At 36.6% G+C, this 23,520-nt stretch overlaps 1 protein-coding gene across 1 annotated transcript in view; it reads left to right on the plus strand.

Annotated features, from left to right (window-relative positions):
• Nucleotides 1-23,520, plus strand: part of sema3ab (sema domain, immunoglobulin domain (Ig), short basic domain, secreted, (semaphorin) 3Ab) — a 40,122-nt gene that overhangs the window by 8,816 nt on the left and 7,786 nt on the right. Inside the window, exons 2-14 of the mRNA XM_028449467.1 lie at nucleotides 7,328-7,488; nucleotides 7,719-7,781; nucleotides 9,531-9,650; nucleotides 11,009-11,099; nucleotides 14,247-14,366; nucleotides 16,274-16,416; nucleotides 20,833-20,947; nucleotides 21,035-21,104; nucleotides 21,213-21,357; nucleotides 21,447-21,666; nucleotides 21,758-21,849; nucleotides 22,234-22,275; nucleotides 22,783-22,940. Coding sequence (XP_028305268.1) covers nucleotides 7,328-7,488; nucleotides 7,719-7,781; nucleotides 9,531-9,650; nucleotides 11,009-11,099; nucleotides 14,247-14,366; nucleotides 16,274-16,416; nucleotides 20,833-20,947; nucleotides 21,035-21,104; nucleotides 21,213-21,357; nucleotides 21,447-21,666; nucleotides 21,758-21,849; nucleotides 22,234-22,275; nucleotides 22,783-22,940 — 1,540 coding nt within the window. The remainder of the gene's footprint in view (nucleotides 1-7,327; nucleotides 7,489-7,718; nucleotides 7,782-9,530; nucleotides 9,651-11,008; nucleotides 11,100-14,246; nucleotides 14,367-16,273; nucleotides 16,417-20,832; nucleotides 20,948-21,034; nucleotides 21,105-21,212; nucleotides 21,358-21,446; nucleotides 21,667-21,757; nucleotides 21,850-22,233; nucleotides 22,276-22,782; nucleotides 22,941-23,520) is intronic.

Here is a 23,520-nt window from a genome sequence, read left to right on the forward strand (position 1 = left end):
GTTTCCCGGGGTGTGAACGGCCTTAGTTCCTCACTGTGTTGGAGATCAGGAAGCCTTTTTCTTTTTTTTTTTTGACTCTGGATTGTCTAAACTAACAAGAAGCATGTGAAGAATTCAATTTAATTTAATTATTTTTTTTTTTATAGTTTAAGTTGAATTAAAATCTCAGGCTGCAAATAAACAAGACACAAACACATGGTTTGACTAATCAACTAATAAAAAGGAAAGTGGGAATTTGCCTTTTGGTTTGTTAGGGTGAATACATCAAAGGAGCAGTGAAAGCACTTTGAACACAGAGATTGGAATTTTTAACTTGGAAAATGCAGATTTCCGATTTGTATTGAACACAACATGAACTGGACTGTATAGGGCATGTGGACTTCCAGGGGAGTGCTAATTCCATCTCTAGGTGGCACAAATGTGCATGGAATTCTATATAGCACCACTTTAGGTTCAGGGTTAGCTGTAATTGTAGACAAAAGATATTTCTGTGTGGGGTTCATATGTTTCCTTATCTCACATCAAGTAATTTGGTTATGTCAGTGAGAATAAACTCCATTACGCCTCTTTAGCCCATTATTATGTATTATTAACATTTTCACCAGGGTTTATTTGTTCATTTGTTTGTTTGTTTGTTATAATGAATACTTCAAAAGAACTAAATGGATTTTGACAAAAAAAAAAAAAAATTTAACCAAAGATAAACCTTACATTTTGGAAGATTCCATTACATTTTTGAGGGGATCCAGATCAATATTCTGATTCTGGATCAGTTTCAACATGTAAAAATCCTTATCTCAGCTTATAACTGACAAATATTTATGATTTTTTTGTTCTGTCGGTTTGATTATCCTGAGTAATATAATCAGATTTATCAATTTATCAATTAGATTAAAGAGGAGATTTGGAGCTTGGTGGAGGTTTACGTCTCTCAGTGCAAAATATGAAATATTTAGACAAACTATCCTAACATTTTTTTTTCTTTTGCAGTTTTCACTTTTCAAAACTAAAGTTTAGACCATTAACACTTTATCAAATAATTTATGGACGCTCAATTTGTCATGTTGCAAAAACCAAAGCTAATATTTGCAAACAGCAAAATGCAGGAAAGGTCAAGTGTTGCCTTCCTTTCTGTGCAACGCTGATGAGAGCTTTGTACTTTTTAACCCGAGTCACTTGAACACTTCAAGTGATTCAGGAATAGGTTAGATTATATATATATATATATATATATTTTTTTTTTTTTTCTGCACAGAAAGCCATGTGAAGCCATTGAACCACAGCCAAACATCAGTCCTTCCTCTGCCACGCGTGGGTTATTAGTATCAGCTTTTTCTAAGAAAGCACTTAGAAAACACTCCCTTTGCCCCGCGGGTAAGAAAGAGAAAGAAAAGAGGAGAATGTAGAGGCTAGAACGGTTTATTTTTATCATTCTCACATGGGCTTGTTGATTCTCTTCTTTCCATCTGCCCCTTTATATCCCTCTCTGTGCACAACGACCAACATTCACATTCTTTTCTGTTCGCGTCTCACACTAAACCAGAATAGTTTCATATTTCTAGGAACTGACAGAAAATGAGTGAAACATGTTGGCTAACACCTGTTAGAATGCCTCGCATCCAATTCTATGATATACTGGAACTTCAATATTATCACCACCACTGCAGTTCATTAAATAAAGCTTTATGAGGCCTATCCTTGTTCTATGAATCTGTGATAACCACATTTATCTATTAATCTGAATGATATCCACTGTTATCCAGGAAGTGTCTTAAAGATGTAAATCCTTGTTTTAATCAGAAACAAAATGAGTTGAAAGTGACTAGAAATTGTGGACAGGCAGTGAAATGAGGATTACAAAACCACATAAATTGGTTAAAAGTTGCACATAAGAGTGGCCAAAAACAGACAGAAAAAGTGTTAAAAAAGGGTTCAAAGTAGCAGTATTGGAACAATTAGTTTAAACTGGTAAATAACGGGCATGACATGTTGTGAATGTGGTTAAATTGGCAAAAATAAGCATGAAATATGGTGAAAAGAGGTTAAAAATGACAATAATGGGTCAACATATGTGACATTAAGTGAGAAAGTAGTTGAAAGGGTTAACAAGTGCCAAAAAATATTTTGAAAGTGGAAAAAATGTGTAATGACAGAAATGGAAGTAATATAGCAACAATGCATTAAAAGGAGCAAAAATATGACATGAAAATAGGTTAAAATATGGCAAGTTTGGTGTAGTTGCAGAAAAAGGGTAAAAATAAGCAGAAATGGGCTCAAATTGTTCAGAAAATATTCTTAGTTTCTTGAAGGTATCTGAAGACACTAAATGGGGTCTTGAGCCCAAGGTTGAGAACACATGCATTAAATCACTCGTAAATCAATAAAATGCCATAAAATGAATAGAATAAATGAAATCAAAGCAACTTTATGGAAACATTCCAACTCCTAATAATCACTGCTGGGGACACAAGTTCAGACGTGTAGATATACTGTGTCACCTCTGGCACGGGCTGGAAACATCAGGATTTTTCCAATAACAAAGAACAATACAGTATATGCTCTATAAACACACACACACACACACACACGCACACACACGCACACACATACACACACACACAAGCCTCTACCAAGATGTGTCTCTGATGAATGCCTGGTTGCCATGGACACTACATCCATGGACAATTTTTCTCTGTGTGTGTGTGTGTGCATATGTGTGTGTGTGTGTGTGTTGTTGTATTTGATAAACACATTTTTACATGAAATGCAACATGTCTGTAACCCTAGCTGTGTGTGTGTGTGTGTGTGTGTGTGTATTGTTGTCTACCTCCCACACACACACATAAACGCAGTACTGGGTTCAGGTGAAGGAGGGTCAAAGGTCGCGGGCGGATGCCTTCACTGCACAGCTAATGATTGATCGCCATGGTAACAGAGCAAGCTCTGGTATCAGCCACGCTGAGATTATAGGAATTAATTAAAATAAGTTATTTTTCTGTCTGTGTTCTAATAATGACTTACAGTAATAATAATAATAATAATAATAATAATTTCAAAGCCATTAATGTTGATAAGTCAACTTCTCCTCGGACTGTGGGCAACTTTAACGATTGTATCTGATCTGAAGGTCACATGATCAACATTCATGTCAGCAATAGGAATAATGACCAATCAGATCAATAATACAGGAAAAAACAAATAAGGGTTCATGTATTTTATTTTTGTTCTGTGGATTTTTATCATTTTGGGTTAAAAAAAAAAAAAGAAATTGTTTTGTAGATTTTCCTGTCAACTTTGTTGTCGTTTTTTGTTTGTTTTGAGGTTATTGTGTGTATTTTGTCATTGTTTTGTGTATTCTTCATCATTTTGTGTATTTTTCTGTCATTTTGTGTATTTCTGTTATAGTTTTTTCTGTCATTTTATGTATTTATGTTGTGTAGTTGTGTGTATTTTTGCTGTTGTTTTTGTGGTTTGAGTCATTTTGTGTAACTTATTGTGTTTTTTTGCTCTTTTTTTGTGTAATCTTTGGAGTCATTTTGTGTATTTCTGTTCTTGTTTTGTGTATTTTTTGTCCTTTTTTGTTTTTGTTACGTTTCTTGTGTATTTGTTCGGGCCCATGTCTGCTGTGGTGTGTGGGAGTCAGTGTGAGATTATATTTAGGAGACATCTAAAGTTTCCTCCCTGTTCGACTCAGACTCAGGAAACAACGTGAATCACCAGGAAAAAGACAATAACAACAGTGTGCACCCATTGTAAACCATCATCCTGTTTGTACAGTGATGTGCACGTGTGTGTGCGCACATGGAAATGATGGGAATCAATGTTGTTGCACGTCTAGATTTGACTTACATCTGCACAAGTAAATAAATAAATAAATGAACAAATGAGCTAATAAGTAAGTTGTTAAATAGTAAATAAATACGTTAATAAGTAAGTAAAATAAATAATGAAGTTAATAAGTAAGTAAATAAATAAGTTAATGAGTAAGTAAATACATAATAAAGTTAATAAGTCAGTTAATACACAATTTAGTTAATAAGCAAAAAAAATAATTAAGTTAATAAGTCAATGAATACACAATTAAGTTAATAAGTAAGTACATAAATAAGTTAAAGTAAATAAATAAATGAATAAGTAAATAAATAAATGAATAAGTAAATAAATAATGAAAATAAATGAATAAATGAATAAATACTTAAGTCAGTAAGTAAGTAAGTTAAATAAAAAATAAAATGAATGTTGAGTTAATTAAAAGTGAACCTCTTCTTTCCAACACATATGACATGTGACCCTGGTCTAACCTAATCCCAGATTAACTGAGTCTGACCTCATGAATGAGTAAAACCTTTGGTCTGCTCTGTAAATTTCCCTTTAACGTAAACATTCCTCCTGCTCGGGTCTCTTTGCTCTCTGGGGTTCTGACATACTTCAGTATGGGGGCTTTCTCCCTCCCTCCTAAAACATTGATGAGTATTTTTGGTTTTATTCCCCCTCCCTGAGAGAGGACAAATATAGAGACGGAGAGGAAGACGGACAGATGGGTAACAGTCTAACTTAGTTATTCCTTCACAATGAAACAGTGACTGCTTGTGTGTTCACATGTATTTACATATTTAATAAAATGTGATTGTGTCATCTTTGGAAGTTTGATAAAACTATGTGACTGCAGTGGAAAAGTCTGGGAATGTTATGGGATGGATGTGGAATGGTTTAACTCTGACGAGGTCAGGGTTGGGGTCAATTACATTTTTAATTACAATTACATCTTCAATTATCCATGTTCAATTACAACTCAATTATGATGACAGTGACCAGCATTTTTTCCAACTACAATTAAATTACAATTATAATTCTCCCCCAGTAAGTCAATTACAATTAAGTCCTCAATTACTAAAGTTCAATTACAACTAATCACAAATACTTTAATGCCTTTAATAAATAAATCCATAAAACGTAGCCTTCCCCTTGTGTTAGCTTTCTGTTAGCATCTCTAATGCTAAGGGGTCAGTTTGACCCATATCTTAAATCAGCTGTAAAATACACAATAAAAATATTAATAATTTTAATAATCTTCTCTTGGTTACTTTGTTAGGCTTTTTTCATCCATGAAAATTTAGGTTTTTATATTTTTGGTGTGGGTGTCTGAGCCTATTTTGTGTTTTTTTTTTTTTTTTTTTTTTTAATGGTAGTGGGAAAACTTCACATAAAACATAATTTTAGAATACTTAACTACACATGTGTGAGCCACTGAACTGTAATGATTCCCCAGTCTTTCATTTAATTAAATTTTAAATGCCAATTACAATTGCAAAGTCTATTTCCTGAAGTCAATAACAATTAATTATGACTAAAACAGCAAATGTGTTTTCAATCACAATTACAGTATAATTACCTCATAATTGTGATTATCAATTCCACAATTACAATTATAACTGACCCCATCCCCAGACAAGGTTACAGTTTATTTATTGACTTCAGGTCCAACAGCAAATCAGTCACTATGATCTATTAATTACAGCTTTGTCTTCTTAAAGCTGCAGGAGATGATAAGTCATAGTGTTAGCCTAAAAAATCAATACATTGAAGATTGTTTGATGTTGAAAATGTTGAAATTGCAGCTCAAAAGTTTGTTTTTATCTCCACTGTAAACATTCAGTGTGTTGACATGTTGTAAAAGTTGCGTGCATAGCATTGTGGGATGTGGAGTTCCCAGGGAATACTGGGAACAATCTACGGAACAAAAATGGAATCAAACCAATCAAACACATTTCCAAACGTTTATTCTTGGAAATGCTTAAATTCTAAAAAGTTGCAAATTAGAGTGGCCAAAAGCAAACAGAAAAAGTGGTAAAAAGGGTTCAAATTGTCAATATTGGGTTATAACTGGAACAAATAGGGCAAATAATGGGCATGATAGATCATGAAAGTGGTTGAATTGGCAAGAATAAGCATGAAATATGGGACAATAATGTGTCAATATATGCAACATTAGGTGGGAAAAGTGGTGGAAAGAGTTTGAAAGTGCTGAACATTGAAAGTGGAAAAAATATGCAGAAAAGGCATTGAAATGTGATGGAGAAGTGGCAGAAATAGGAGTAATGTAGCAAAAATGTATCAAAAGGAGCAAAAAATATGTCAAGAGAAAGTGGTTAAAATATGGCAAGTTTGGTGTAGTTGCAGAAAAAAAGGTAAAAAGAAACAAAAATGGGCTCAAATTGTTCAAAAAAATATTCTCAGTATCTTGATGGCATCTGGTGACCCCCTCCTAGTGTCTTGTGAGCCCAAATGGGGTCCTGACCCCATAGTTGACAATATCTGGTCTATACAGGACCCCCCATCCAACAATGCAATGCACAAAACTTTTCACACAATGTCACTTAGAGAGTGTTTACAGTGGAGATAAAAAACAACAACTTCTGAGCAGACGTTTCAACTTTTAACATCTTTTTTCAAGCAAATGATCTTTGATTTACTAATTTCTGAGGCCTAAACTTAGTCTTTATCTCATAAAAATGATTGTCTGCTGTTTATGTTGTTATCAGTGACAATTTGGAGCAGTTGTGAGTTGTGAAGCAGTGACAGAATATTTAACACACACTGCCCTTTGAATTAAGTGTATAAAACTATAATATTGAAAGTTTGTGCTATTTTTGTTATCATATGTGTGTTTTGTCATTTTGTCTATTATTCTATCAATTTTGTCTATTTTTGTTGTCATTTTGTGCATTTTTGTTCATTTCATTTGTTTCATTTTTATATCTGTCAGTCATTCTCTATGATTCTGTCGGTTTTGTGTGTTTAAAGTCATCTTGTGTGTTTTTTGAGTAATTATATGTATTTTCCTGTCATTTTGTGTGTTTTTGGAGTTTTTTGTGTATTTTTCTGTCCTTTTTGTCTATTACGGTTGAGGTTTGAGTATTTTTGCTGTTGTTTTGCGTATTTTTGTCATTGTTTTGTGAGTTTTTTGTCATTTTGTGTATTTTTCTGTCTTTTTTGTTATTTGTTGTCGTTGTTTTGTAAATTTTTGTTGTCATTTTGTGTATTTTGTTGGTTTTCAGTCAATTTTCAGTCAATCTGTACATTTGTTTTTTGTGTTATAAGTCATTCTGTGTGTTTTTGGAGTAATTTTACTTAGTCCTTTGTTGTTTTTTGTTTTTTTTTATTGTAATTTTGTGTACTTTTCTGTCCTTATTGTCTATTTTTATGTTGTTTCGTATATTTTAGTCATCGTTTTGTGCTTTTTTTGTTGTAATTTTGTGAATAAAACTTTCATATCGTCGACAGTTTTTGTTTTATATTAATCACTGTGATATCTTTGTTCTCACAGAAATGCTGGAGTCCAACAACCTGGTGACGTTTGAAGGCCTCTCCAACAGTTCATCTTACCACACGTTCCTCATGGACGAGGAGAAAGGACGACTGGTGGTCGGAGCCAAGGACCACGTCTTCTCCTTCAGCCTCGTCAACATCAGCCACGACTTCACACAGGTGAGGACCTATTCTGCTTTTATTCACTATACTACACCTGCTGTGTGTGTTAGTGCAGCTCCTGGGACCTTCTTCTTCTATTTGGTCAGAAAAAGAAAAAGCACCTCATGAATGTTTCAGATCAGGCCTGATGTCTCACACCATGTGAAGCTGAGCGAAGCACATCACCTGGATGAATAATAGAGCAACAGAAACAAATCATCTCTAAAATCTGCTGCTATTCTCTGCAGATCCCTTGGCCAGCGTCTCCATCCAGGAGGGACGAATGCAAGTGGGCAGGAAAAGATTTATCGGTAAGAGCTTTTTTTTTTTTTTTTTCCAACCCCGACTCAGCATTTTAACCTCATATTTCAACAGATGTTTTCCAGTAACTTTGTTGTTTTATCCTATATGAGCTGTGTGCGACTCTGCACGTCCCTTACCTAATCTCTCTTGTGCTCGCATTGGGATTACACGTGCATGCTTCCTATATCTATCCTATATAGAACTCCATTTTAATCATGCACACACAATATGAGATTTGACGCGTCATATGGAAAGCATCGGTCTGATTATAATCTGAGAGCGAGGCCATCATTGACCTTAATCACATATCAAACCAATGACGCTATGCATCACTACATCACTGAGTGTGCTTTCACACCAAATACACAGGTACTATTCACTTCACTGATGTATTTTACTACTGTACATATTATCAATGCCAGGGACTTATTCACAGATTTTTTGCAATTGGAAAGTGATCAAGAGTTTTAGTTCAGCTGCTAAATTAACTCTAGTCAACGAAGTGACTTTATTTTGCATATTTTACAATACATTCGAATTGGTGAAAGTCAAGGCATCAGCAGTGTGTTGTTGTTTTGTGTATTTGTCTGTCTTTTTTGTCCATTTTTGTTCTCATTTCTTTTCAGTCATCCTGTGTGTTTTTGGAGTCGTTTTGTAAAGTTTTCAGTCAATCTGTATATTTCTGTCTTTTTTTCCCACCTATTTTTGTTTGTGTTTTGTGTATTTTTGTTCTCAATTTGTGTATTTACATTGTGATTTTTCAGTATTTTTGTTGTAGATTTGTGTGTTTTTTGAGTCATTTTTGTGTATTTTTGTGGTCATTCTGTGTATTGAACATTCCTGGAAAAGGGAGAGTGTGTAAACACGCTGTGAGCTTGCATTTTATTTGTTTGCTTTTATGAAGCACTGATTGGAATCACGCTGTATTAAAGCCTGAGGTGATTAGCTGGAGTGTGAAAATCATGGAGGAACTGTTTGTGACTCAGTCAGAGACATGAACTCCAAACTATTGTCATTGCCCTGGAATATTCTTTGAGTAGAAGACATTGTGTTTCACTTTTAGTCTTTGAAGAGTGCCATCGATAAAAGAAAAAAATTAATTTCCCCTTTTATTTTATTTTATTTTCCCCACTTTTTTTTTTTTTTTTTAAGATAGAGAACTTTATAATCTCAGTTTGTGCTTAAGCATGTTAGTTGAGTAAGGCCAATGTAACAAGATCATGCAGAAACTTTGCATGTGACGACTGCGTTCATCCCTCAGATAAACAAACATGTGAGTCCAAAGATGGATCAACAAAGACGGATTAGTCGCATAGAAACTGTTGTCTGTGGATGAAAGCAGCAAACCAGGCCATTTATTTATCTTTTTATTCGCTTCATTCAATTTATTTATTTTATTTTATTATTTGGTGTTGAAAAGGGGGTCTGCCGGTGCCAATATCCGGCTCCCCCGCGACCCTGTTAAACGGGAATAAGCGGGTATGAAAATGGATGGATGGATGGGTGTTGAAAAGGTTCTGAGATGAAATGTAAAATCTGAGTAATGCTGAATAAATTAAATAGCATATTGCGAATATGTTTTTTTAAAAAAATAAAAAAAAATCTCTTGAGAATGAAAGAAGATTTATTATTATTCTCTCTTTTTTTTGGATTGTGTTTTATTTTCTCACTGCTTTATTTGCTGAGTCATCCGTTCTGCAGGGTGATTTATTGTCCGTTCATCCAGCTTTATGTCCTCTCTGTTTTCTCTACGTCAGAGAGAGTGCTCCAATTTCATCAAAGTGTTGCAGCCGTTCAACCAGACCCATCTGTATGTGTGTGGGACCGGAGCGTTCCACCCGGTGTGCTCCTACCTGGAGGTTGGCAAGAAACCAGAGGTACAGTCTCGAGCAAGATTTTTACAGATCTACTGTATGTCCTCTGAGTGTCAAAAAATATCAAATAAAATAAAATAATAATGCTTGTTGTATTTCTCAATATTACAAAAGCAGCTTAAGCAAACAAAGTGTTGAACACCAGTGGGGGGAAAAGCAGTATTATTATTGGCTGCTTGCAGAGACAAAAGATTATTACACACAGTCGAGTTGGATTGAAAGCTACACAGGATTTCATAGGCTATGGCCTTTTTGATTCATCTCTGTTATATGTGGGGACCTGGAACTCTTTGTTAATATGACCTGGAACTGTTCATTACGTATTAGTTGAAATAAATAGGAATAAAAATAAACAATGGTGTTTATATTCATGAAGTAATGGATCTTTTTTATTATTAATAGATAAATACATAATTTGCTCAAAAAAAAAGCTGTAAAATGTTAAAATTGGCACTCAAAAGTTTCTTTTAATCTCCACTGTAAACACTCTCTTTTTGACATTATTCTCCAAACAAGGAGGCCAGTGATTACTTGGTTGACTACATTTTTGTTCTTGTTTGTTCCCAGTATTCCCAGTGATATCACCTGTCTCCACCACACATTCAGATCTTTCCGTTTAAACCCCAAAATAAACATCCCCCATTGTTTTATCTGCAACTTTCAGCAAAAACAGCAGAAAGTGTTGGGAAGTTTTTTTGGGCAAACACATTAAATCTCAGAATGAAGTAAAAACCCTTCTATGTATCTGTCTACAGGACTCCACATCCCACAATGCAATGCACCAAACCTTTCCAACATGTCAACACAAAACAAAACTTTGAAGTTTTTACATCTTTTTTTTTCAAGCAAATGATCTTTGAGTTCTTTCCAAACTCATAACTACATTGAACCAAAGAGTTTACGGTTGAATTCAGTTCCATGAAAAAAATCCAACTTGATGGGAAAAACTTTTTTGCATAGTGACTTTTATAAAGGGATTAAAAACCATTTGTCTAATTCAATCGATGCAAACTCTTTTGTTTTGGAAAGTGGTGGAATTGATGCTTTATGTCTTATTTATTTGCTTGGATTGGATTGGGGTTTTTAAAATTAAATAAAATACATTGCAACATATCCATTGTGCAACCCTGACTTGCTCCCACTAAGCTGCATATAAACTGGATAAGTAGGTATAAACAACGTTTTAATGAAACACTATTGTGTCTCGCCTTGTATGTTACAAAGTGATGACAGCTAAATAAGTTCCATCTTGAGGCACTGATCTCCTCCTGTCTACATCCTCATGCCAAAGAAACAAAGTGAAGCTCAATATGTGATGCATGCTGAAGGAATTAGTGGTTTTTCTGTCTCTTTCTGTCCAGGATAATGTGTTCAGGTTGGAGCCTCATGTGGAAAACGGCCGTGGAAAGAGTCCCTATGACCCCAGGTTGCTAACGGCGTCCATGCTAATCGGTGAGTGTGACGGTGGCTACACGGTGCATCTATCACATAATTCTGTGTGAATCCAGAAACACCCTTTTCCTCGCTGCTGTTTTTTTTTTTATTGCAGCAGATGTAGTTCCTGCCATTCATTACACACAGAACCCATCATTGACACCACTGTAAACTATTTCCGTCCACCGTTATCTGAATAAACCTCCTTTAAGTAGTGGCTACGCAAGTTTACCAAGTGTGTTCTCACTCTATCCGATTATTATTAGCACTCGTGTTGGGTTATATTACAGCATTTAACGGAGCAGATGGTTGTTTTGCAGCCCGTCGCCCCTCATCTCCCGTCCCTTTTTCTCTCACTTTGCTCAACAGCATTATTATGTTCCCATCCTGGTCTCACACCTCTGTTCTTCCTGCTGAGGAAATGTCAATTTCACGACTCTCCCAGTTTGTGTTCTCCCGACACACCCAGTTCTACATGTACTGCTAAGGCAATTTATTTGTATAGTGCATTTCATACACAAGGCAATTCAATGTGCTTTACATGATAAAAAAAGTGAAAAATACAGAAAAAAATACAAATAATTTGCACACCTAACAGTGCATTTCATGAGTTCTCAGTATACCACAAGAAACAGGAGAACCAGAGGAGAAGTCGTTTCTGTGCTTCGTGGGCATTCATTTTAGTTTAAATAAAAACACCGGATGGAAGGCAAGGCAAGGCAAATTTATTTGTATAGCGCATTTCATACACAAGGCAACTCAATGTGTTTTACATGATAAAACATTCAATTGTTTAAAATTAATAAGAACATTTAAAATCATCAGTAAAATCAATTCAAATTATCAACAAACACATGACATCAACAACATGACTAAATATCTCTCTCTCAATCATACGCAGTAGAGAAAAAAAGTGCCTTTAACTTTGATTTAAAAATGTTCACATTGGATGCTGACTTCAGCTCTGCTGGCAGTTTATTCCACTTCTTTGCAGCATAACAACTAAAAGCAGCATCACCATGTTTACTGTGAGCTCTGGGCTCCACTATCTGACCTGTGTCCATAGATCTGAGAGACCTGCTGGGTTCATATCTGACTAACATCTCACTGATGTATTCTGGACCAAACCCATTCACACATTTATACACCAGCAGCAGAACTTTAAAGTCTATTCTGAGGCTGACTGGGAGCCAGTGTAAAGACTTTAAAACTGGAGTAATGTGCTCTGACCTCTTTGTTCTGGTTAAGACCCGAGCTGCAGCATGCTGAACCAGCTGTCAGAAGACCATTACAATAGTCCAGTCTGCTGGAGATAAAAGCATGGACCAGTTTCTCCTGGTCTTTCTGAGTCATTAAACCTTTCACTCTGGAGATGTTCTTCAGGTGGTAGAAGATGTTTTTGTGATAGATTTGATCTGAAAAAAGCCCAGCGATAAAGAGTTTATCAATCACTGGAGCTCTTCCAGCCTCCACTACCACCTTAATGCTAAACATGTAGCAGCTACAGTATATGTGGGAGTGGTAACCTTTATTAAGTCCCAATTTAATTTAATTTAATTCAAGCTTGCACCTCAATGCTAAACATGTAGAAGCTAGCACCTCAATGCTAAACATGTAGCTACTAGCACCTTATTGCTAAACATGTAGCAGCTAGCACCTCAATGCTAAACATATAGCAGCCAGCATGCACAACAGTTCTTGGTGACGCTACACTAGTCCATGAAGGCAGATCTCTAATCCACACTGGACAAGATGACATGGTTCATAGCAAAAATGAATAAATTCATGGTACGTTCTGTACTGTGACGTGTAATTGCGGAAAGTGTTTCCATTGAGCTTTTGCGATCCATTTCAATATGGAAACGTCAGACAAATCTCCCCATGAAAGCTTAAAAATAGGGTTGGAACTATATTGCTTTATAGTGATGAATTAATTACAGAAAAATTATGCACCAAAATAAGAACGTGGAACCTTTCGTACTGCACGAGTTACCCGGTATACCCATAATACTGATGCATAGACCACGACACAAGAAACAAGAAAACTTGAGGAGAAGTTGTTGCTGTGTTTTTTGGGTGTTCATTTAAAAAACACTGGATTGAAAACAAAGGCACAGTGAGAAAGAGTTTGCAATCACCTGAGCTCTTCTAGCTTCCGCTACAACTTCAATGCTAAACATGAAGCAACTAGCACCTCAATGCTAAACATGTAGCAACTAGCACCTCAATGCTAAACATGTAGCAGCTAGCTCCTCAATGCTAAACATGTAGCAGCTAGTACCTCAATGCTAAACATGTAGCAGCTAGCGCCTCAATGCTAAACATGTAGCAGCTAGCGCCTCAATGCTAAACATGTAGCAGCTAGCACCTAAATGCTAAACATGTAGCAGCTATCACCTCAATGCTAAACATTTAGCAGCTAGCACCTCAATGCTAAACATGTAGCAGCTAGCATCTCAATGCTAAACATGTAGCAGCTTGCATCTCAATGCTAAACATGTAGCAGCTCGCATCTCAATGCTAAACATGTTGCAGCTAGCACATCAATGCTAAACATGTAGCAGCTATATTAGGTCCCAGTCTGAGCAGACAGTGTCTCTAATCCACACTGGACAAGATGACAGAATTCAGACCCAAAATGAATAAATCCATGAGTGACAAATGAACAAAGTCAGTGGATGAATGATTGTAGTGGACAGTCAACCATTCTCTGTGGTAGAGGATGTGGGCGGGGCTAGAAGCGCTGCTACAGACACCATTGTCTGACCAAATGCTATATAGAAAGACTATTTCAAACTAAATTCATCAGCTTCATCAGTTGCTTTGTTTATTTCATGCCACAGATATTCTATTACACTGTTCAGTTTCCACTTCTCTGGAATGTTCTGTTTGTACTTTGTAAACAATGCGATCATAAAATCAGAAAGCCTTGCTTCTGACGTCAAATATTGTTGGGGCATTAATTTAGATTAATTCATTCTATAATTCATTATAAAGGTGCTAGTCGACCACTGGGAGCAACTTAGGGTTCAGTGTCTTGCCCAAGGACACTTCGACACATAGTCAGGTACTGGGATCGAACCCCCAACCTCTCGATCAGAAGACGACCCACTACCACCTGAGCCACGGTCTCATGTAAACTCCAGTTTCCTCTTGCTCATGCAGATGGAGAACTGTATGCTGGGACGTCGGCAGACTTCATGGGGCGGGACTTTGCCATCTTTCGCACGCTTGGAAAGCATCATCCAATCAGGACGGAGCAGCATGACTCTCGGTGGCTAAACGGTAAGATCTCAAAAAATACCGATGCTTTATTTGTAAAGAGAAGAACAAACCACGCACTAACTTGTAAACCTTATATTGTTTTAAATTTGCAGTACTTTAGACCAGGGGTTCTCAACCTTAGGGTCGAGACCCATTTGGGGTCGCGAGACACTGGGAGGGACTCGCCATATGCCTTTAAGAAACTAAGAATATTTTGAGCCCATTTTTGGTTATTTTTACCCTTTTTCTGCAACTTCACCAAACTTGTCATATTTGAACCTATTTTCATCACTTCTCATTGCATTTTTGCTACATTACTCTCATTTATGCTACTTCTCCATTTAATTTCAATCCCTTTTCCTTTTCTGCACATTTTTTCTACTTTCAAGACATTTTTGGCACTTTTAAACTTTTTCCACCACTTTTCCACCTATTATCATGAACCCATTATTGTGATTTTTAACTTCTTTTCAGCATATGTCATGCTTATTTTTGCCAATTTAATCCCATTGACCATTTGTCACACCCATTATTTGCCAGTTAAAACTATTTGTTCCAATATTGACACTTTGAACCCTTTTTATCACTTTTTATGTCTGTTTTTGGCCACTGTCATTTGCATCTTTTCACCAATTTCTGTGGTTTTTCAAATCCCATTTCGCCACCTTTTCCACGATTTTTGGTAACGTTTAACCCATTTTATTTCTGATTAAACAAGGATTTACATCTGTAAGATGACTTTATACTATGACCCAAATAATACTAAACTTCCTGGATAACAGTGGATAATATTCAGATCAATAAATAAATGTGGTTATCACAGATTCATAGAACAATAGACCATCATTTTACTGACTTTATGGATGGACCCCAAAAATCTCTCCCCTTTATTCCCCCTTATAGATGACCCTGTCTACACATGACTGTTCTTCAATATTCATGTCTGTGTTCAACCACCTTCAGCTACAGTGGAGGTCCCCGGTCTCTGGAACCTTTAATTTGGGGTCGCGGGCTAAAAAGGTTGAACACCACTGCTTTAGAGCTGTAGACTTTATGCACAAATGCAGGGTTTTTTTTTTTCCAAAGGTTTAACATAATTTTTCCTTCCACTGTGTAAGGATAAGATTTATTATTTGGCAGTTCCAGCCATGCAGCTGTAGGCTGTCTTCACGTGGCTGAAAATACACTGGGGCAGGTTATTTATTTGTTGGCTTCTGTCGAGGTTTGGAATTTAATATGAAACTTTTCTTATTAATGAACAGGCTTGACAGAGAATGAGTAAAGCTGCAGTGCCAGCCCCATCCCCGTCATATAATCCTTACTTTATAAGCATGCTTTATTGCACATGTGTCAAACTTAAAGCCCGGGGGCAAAATCTGGCCCTTTAGAGCATCAAATGTGACCCACTTCAGAAAATAAAAATGATAGAAAAAACATCATCCACTTTGTAGGTTACCAAGTAATTCATGTTAGATATTTCCGCCCCTCTAAATACACAAGTTATATTAAAATCCACAATCGTTTGTCATATCACATGATGACAGTCATTTTTAATCTGAAATTGTTGAAAGAACTCACAATTTTTCCAAAATCTGGTAAATTTTCCCCAAAATATTCCCCAAATTCCCAAACATCCGGTAAATTTAAGTGAAGATCCTGCAGGGGACTGAAATACTCACGTCCTTTACAATTTATATATAATTTATATTTGAATGTGCAGAATTAATGTTGAATTTGCTTTAATTCCCACATAAAATATGTGGCCCATTTAAGCTTAGACTGCTCCCTGTTTGGCCCCTGAACAAAAATGAGTTCGATACGCCTGCTTTATTGTTATTAAGATATGAAGCAAAATGGTTTTTGTGGTCGTTATTCATCTATTCAACAATGTAAAGAGTACATTGTGGTTTTATTTCCTACTCTCGCAGATCCTCGATTTCTGGGCGTTCATCTTATTCCAGAAAGCGACAATCCAGAAGACGACAAAATCTACCTATTCTTCCGTGAGAGCGCCATGGATGGGGAGCACGTGGGAAAGGCCACGCACGCTCGCATTGGACAGCTCTGCAAAGTACGCAATTATTCACACAAGCACACACAAAGAGACAAAGACACACACACGCTCTCACTTTGACATTGTGCAAAATAGTTTCCATATCTGGACAAACCCTTGACGGATATCTGAGTGGCTTCATAATGGAAGCTTTCACAAGCCGTTATCTGGGATTATTTTTAGCTATGAAGGAAAAATGGGCTTTGTTGTGAACGATACAAATCACCCCTAAAGACCTAAAGACAAGGAACTGAGAGAGAAACGCTAAATGTCGCCAACACCTGAGAGGCTGAAACGCTTTAAAGCAGGGATGGGCAACATTAGTCACAGTGGGGGTCGCAAAAATGCTTTTCTCTGAGCCAAGGACACATTATGAACATTCATGTTAGATTTTAGAATAATTACCAATATGAGCATCAATGCAGGAAAGAACAAAGGGTTTGTGTATTTGCTGGTTTTTTTTTTGGTTTTTTTGTGAGGTTGTAGTCATTGCGTGTACTATTTTTTCCATCATTTGGGAATTTTAGTGTATTTTGATTTGTGTTTAGTTATTATTTTGTGTGTTCTTGTCATTTTTCTTTAAACTTAAAATATTTGTTGCCGATTTGGGCATTTTTGGAGTTGTTCTTTGTATTTTTATTGTTGTGTATATTTTTCTATTGTTTTGTGTAATTTTGCTGTATTTTTCTGTCCTTGAAGTCATTTTGTAAGTATGTGTGTTGTTGTTTTGTGTGTTTGTAACTTTTTTGTGTTTAAGTGGTTGTTTTGTGTATCTTTGTTAACATTTGAGTAATTTTTGTATATTTGGAATATTTTTGTTGTGTACTTTTGATACATATGTTTTTTTTTTAAGTTATTTTCTGAATTATGTTGGGCTGCAAGTTCCTTGAAACTTGAATTACACCTTTTGTAAGATAGATTTTTGGGGGCCACACAAAAGAATACTGAAGCAGAGGGCCACATGTGGTCTTTGTCAGCTTTAAAGGTTCCTTATAATAAAGTACTTTGTCTCTCACTGTGTGCGTTAAACCCTGCAGCTTCGGGGGTGGGGGGAGGCTCACTTTAACCCACTACTGCTTTCACATTCCAGATGCTTTGCTTATTCATTAATCAGGGATTCAGCTGAGTGACGTGCGTCCACTGCCTTTCTCTTCAGCTTTTTCTCAACCGTCTAATGAGTCACAATGTCAGGAATTATCCCCAGAAGAAGACAAATAATCCTTTGTGCATAATGCAGCTTTATTTTTTGGGATGCTTTTGAATTTACAGTCATAAATCAATTTTGTTTTTTTTGTTTTTTAAGCCACATCTTTGCACATCTGCAAATTCAGGAAACCCTTCAGACCCTAAAAATCCATTAATATGATTCTTACTGGAACAAACACGATCACATAACAGTTTTATTTTGGTACTAACATCTAAAAATACAATATTTTTGTGGTAAAACGGTTTAAAGCTGCTGGAGGCTAAAATACACATTGATCAAGAAATCAAGGATAATTTGCTCAAAAAAGATGTGAATTGTTTAAATTTCCACTTCAAAGTTTGTTTTGATCGTTGCTGTAAACACTTCAGTTCCCAGAGCGTGTCAGAGCACTTTTTAAAGGAGAGTAAAGGTCCAGAGGCTGTTTGGAGCGGATCAGAATTTGTTCTCTGAACGCAAACCCAGCCAAACCCAGGAGATAAAAAATCTCTACTGCCTCTTTCCCACCGTATCTGTCCTTTCTGCTGCTTTGTTTTGTCTGGTCTTGTGAATCTATTAGGAACCTCTCTTTGCATCTCATCCAAATCTGGAATAATGGAATTGATCAGTTGGTCTCTCAATGCAATTGACCAATTTTTTTCAACAAAAAACTGTCCGAGCAGTACGTTTGCGACTGGATGTGATTTTTATTGGGCTATGAGATGACCTTTGTTATAATCTGTGCTATATAAATATTGATTGATTGATTGATTGATTGATTGATTGATTGATTGATTGATTGATTGATTGATTGATTGATTGATTGATATCTGCTAGACCCTTGGAACAAGTGGTGAGTTCTGTGTCTGTCGATTCTTTCCATGGAAGATGTGGAAGACATCTACATGATTGGAATTATGGTAGTAAGCTTACAGCTGATTGGAGCTGGCAGCTTTCTGACCTATCGTAAAGTTCATATTACGTCGGCAGCTGTTTTGGGAAGGCTGCCAGTCATTTCTGAAGGATGGATCAGGGCTCTCAACACTTAGACTCATGTGATAAATTATCTCCAAATGCTATTATACGGCATATGCTTTAGCATATAAGTAGGTTTTGAGTTTACTTTTAAAGGTGGAGAGAGTAGCAGCCTCCCATACTAAAACTGGGAGCTGGTTCCGAAAGCAAGGAGCCTGGTAGCTGAACGCTCTGCCTCCTGTTCTATGTCTAGACACTTTAGGAACTTCCCGAAGACCAGCAGACTGAGAGCGGAGTGTTCTGCCTGGACGATAGATCACTAACAGGTCTTAAAGATATACAGGAGCTTGATCATGTAGAGCTTTGTAGGCTAACAGGAGGATTTTAAACTCTATTCTAGATTTTATAGGAAGCCAATGAAAGGAAGCCAATGCTGGAGAAATATTCTCTCTCCTGTTTGTACCTGTTAGTATTCTAGCTGCAGTATTCTGAATTAACTGGAAACTTTTTAGTGAGTTACTAGGACATCCTGACAGTAGGGAGTTACAATAATCTAATCTAGATGTAACAAATGCATGGATTCGTTTTTCAGCATCTGGGCCAATATATTCCTGATTTTTTTAGATATTATGGTGGTGGAAGAAGGCTGTTCTTGTGATTTGTTTAATGTGAGTGTTAAAAGATAAGTCAGTATCAAAGACTTATCTACGTTTTTGACTGTGGTGCTGGGTGACCGAGTAATGCCATCCAAATACACTCCTTGCTCTGATGATTTCTCTCTGAGGTGTTTTGGACAAAATAAAATCACTTTGGTTTTATCCTGGTTAAGAAGGAGAAAGTTACGGCTCATCCAGGATGTGATATCTGTAAGACAAGTCTGGAGTTTTAATAACTGAGGAATTTCATCTGATTTCATTGAGAGATAAAACTGTGTATCATCTGCATAGCAATGGAAATTTATATTATGTTCTCTGATAATGTTACCTAGTGGAAGCATACTGTATATAATGGAAAGAGTATTGGTCCCAAAACTGAACCTTGTGGAACTCCATGATTAACTCTGGCATGCACTGAGGACAGATTATTAACATGAACAAATTGAGTTCTGTCTGATAGGTAGGATTTACACCAACCCAGCACTGTTTTTTTTAATTCCAAAGACACTTTTCAGTCTCTGCAGCAGTAGATGAAGATCCACTGTATCGAAGGCTGCACTGAGATCTAAGAGCACCAGAACTGAGACCAACCCTGTCTGAGGCTAAGAGGAGATCATTGGTTACTTTTACTAAGGCGGTCTCTGTGCTGTGATGGGCTCTAAAGCCAGATCGGAAGCTCTCGTATAAATTGTTCCTATGTAGGTGATCGCATATTTGACCTGCAATGACTTTTTCAAGAATTTTGGAAACAAAAGGGAGATTGGATATTGGTCTATAATTGGATAAGTCACTTGGATCGAGGGTTGGTTTTTTTAAGGAGAGGTTTGATTACAGCGGTTTTAAAGGCCTGTGGTACATAACCTGTTACTAGAGATGTGTTAATCCAGTTCATCATATTAGTGCTATTTAGTGGAAGAACATCTTTAAATAGTGGAGTTGGGATTGGATCTAAAAGACAGGTTGTTGGTTAAGAACTAACTATTGAGGTCAGTTCAGATAAACCAATTGGAGTAAAACTATGTAAATAAAAGCTAAATGTTGGGATAATTTCAGGAGATGCTTTGTTTAAGAAATTATTGATTTCTCCTGCTGGGGGACATGAGCTTTGTTTCTAATTGTCAGAATTTTATCAGTAAAGAAGTTGATAAAATCATCACTGCTCAGGTTGACAGGAATAGAGGGTTCAACAGACCTGTAGCTTTTGGTGAGCCTGGCTACAGTGTTGAATGGGAACCAAGAATTATTTTTGTTTTCCGCTATTAGAGTTGAGTAATAGGAAGTTCTAGCTTTGCAAAGAGCTTTTTTATATATTATATATTACATAATATGGATATATTATATCCATCGACCAAACAAGGCGTTCTAAACGCTCTAGGATCTGTCGGTGTAAACTCCCCCTTAAACTGTAAAGTAGTCCCATTTTTAAAAGGTGATTTAATGAACATGGTGCATAATAATTGATTTTTTTAGGCATAGATCTTCTAATAAGAACATGTCAAAGATTTTAGGCCATATTAGTAGAAACATTGGAGGATCCTTTTAAACAGTAATGCTGTTAGGAAAATTATTTTGTGTTCATTCAATGTCTGAGTGTCTGTGATTTTAAAATGTGTCAAACAGAACGACCTGGGTGGTCACAGGAGTCTGGTGAATAAGTGGACCACCTTCCTGAAGGCGCGGCTGATTTGCTCGGTGCCCGGCAGTAACGGAATAGACACTCACTTCGATGAACTGCGTAAGTGACACCATCGTGCACAATTTTCAGAAGATCGATTGTTTCTTCTCAGTGGGACATGTTTGTAATCTCGTCGTCTGCTTTCAGAGGATGTTTTTCTCATGAGCACAAAGGATCCCAAGAGTCCCATCGTCTATGCAGTGTTTACCACTTCCAGGTATTGTTCTGATCACCACAACACTTTTGTTCGTTGTTACTGAATGAGTTTTGTTTTCAATAAAAGAAACAAACAGTTTTTATCGCAATATTCTGGGTTTGTTTTCAGCAACATCTTTAAGGGTTCAGCCGTGTGCATGTACAGCATGACGGACGTCAGGAGGGTTTTCCTCGGTCCATACGCTCACCGAGACGGACCAAACTATCAGTGGGTGCCTTTCCAGGGGCGGGTTCCGTACCCCCGGCCCGGCACTGTGAGTACACCACGGTTACGTCTTCCTGCAACTTTTCGATCGTCATTACAAAGAGAAAAATGCATCAATAGGATCTGTTCTTCCGACAGTGCCCAAGCAAAACGTTCGGTGGTTTTGATACGACCAAAGACCTTCCCGATGAGGTCGTCACGTTTGCCAGAAGCCATCCAGCCATGTTTAACCCTGTCTATCCCATCAACAATCGGCCAATCATCGTCAAGACGGACAAGGACTATCAGTTTACACAGATCGTGGTGGATAAAGTGGAAGCAGAAGACGGTCAATATGATGTCATGTTCATCGGCACAGGTAAAGGAATAAATAGTGAGTTCTATTCTAGATTATTTGTTAAATAATCTGTCAAATAAACACACAATTTGTTCCTTTTTCTGCATTGTAGACATTGGAACAATTCTCAAAGTGGTTTCCGTTCCCAGAGGCTCTTGGCACGACTTAGAAGAAGTATTACTTGAAGAAATGACTGTTTTCAGAGTAAGTTTAGTTAAAATTTAACCTCATAGACCAGGGTGGCAGGGGCCAAATATGGACCAGTTTGATCTGCAAATAATAAATTAATAATTTTAACATCAATTGTGCCCTAGTTTTTAATATCAGTCCCTGCTGGATCATCACTTCATAAATTTGTGACTATGTAACCAGTTTTTGTGGAAAAATTGAGAGTTCTTTCCACAATTTTCAATTAAAAATGACTCCATTCATGTGATATAAACAAAGGAAAACTGAAAGTCCCTCAAAATATTGTAGAATTTAGTTAAATTGGTGAATCTGAGCTATCTACAACTGGGCTTTGATTTTGACACGTTCTAGACAAAGATAGAATCTAAAATTCACTGTTTCCTCTTAATTTCTCTACAGGAACCAACAGCTATTACAGCCATGGAACTCTCAACCAAACAGGTAAAAAGTTCAGGAAAAACGACTCATAAACAAAGACAAAACCTACTGAGTGAAATGCTACTGTTGAAGCTAACTAATATAAATAGCAGGGAATGCTGGAGACATGCCAGCTGGATTTCACTTCACTACATAGAGTCGTAGAGTAATGGATCTATTGTGTAATACTGAATAGTCCGGAGGCACATCTGCCTTGGAATAACCTGTTTCTGCTTTTTTTTTTTTTTCCGTGGGTGCGAGAACACTTTTATTTGTGTTGTGTAAACACTTCAAGAAGAACCGATTGTTATTGTTGATTAATGGTTGGCTTTTAGCCGGCAGTTATCTCATCATTCTAAATGCCAGGGAGAGACAATAAGAGGATTGTTAATTGATGAGTTGGTGAGAGATAAGAATTTATATCAATAAAAAGTGGTCCATTATATACACTCACACACGTTATTCACATGTACAGCACTGTAGCCATTACAGTTCAAATGTGAATAAACTGTGATAATTCTCTTTTGACAGCAACAACTGTACCTGGGCTCAAACATTGGTGTATCCCAGATGCCTTTGCACCGCTGTGAAGTTTATGGAAAGGCCTGTGCTGAGTGTTGCCTTGCAAGAGATCCGTACTGTGCGTGGGACGGTGCAGAGTGCTCCAGATACTTCCCCATGGCCAAAAGGTACACACTCCTTGTTCCTGCATGTCGGGGGGGCTATATTATTATATTTAGACAAAAGATGGGCAACTTTTATACATACCGAGTCCAATAAAAAGTGATTGTCTAATAAGATAGCATTTGAAATAATGACAAATCTGAGCATTAATGCAAGAAACAACAAAGGGTTTGTGTGTTTTTGGAGTTTATTTCTCATTTTGTGGCTTTTATGCGTTTTTAGAGTCATTCTGTACATTCTTCTTGATGTTTCATGTATTTTTCTGTCATTTTCTGTTTTTTAGAGTCATCGTTGTTTCTTTAGTTGTCCTTTTGTGTAGTTTCCTGTAATTTTGTGTGTGCTTGAGTAATTTTGAGTGTTTTTGTTACAATTGTTTGCGTTATTGTTGTCCTTTTAAGTATTTTTCTGTCTTTTTTGTGTTTTGGAGTCATTTTTGTTATATTTTTGTGTATTTTTCTATCATTTTGTGTGTTTTTGGAGTCATTGTTATGCATCTTTTTCATCATATTTTGTGGTTTGAGTCATTTTTGTTTCTTTAGTTTAGTTTTTTGTGTGTTTTCCTGTATTTTTGTGTGTTCTGGAGTA

The sequence above is a fragment of the Gouania willdenowi genome, chromosome 6, assembly GCF_900634775.1.
Source record: "Gouania willdenowi chromosome 6, fGouWil2.1, whole genome shotgun sequence".
Taxonomy (NCBI): domain Eukaryota; kingdom Metazoa; phylum Chordata; class Actinopteri; order Blenniiformes; family Gobiesocidae; genus Gouania; species Gouania willdenowi.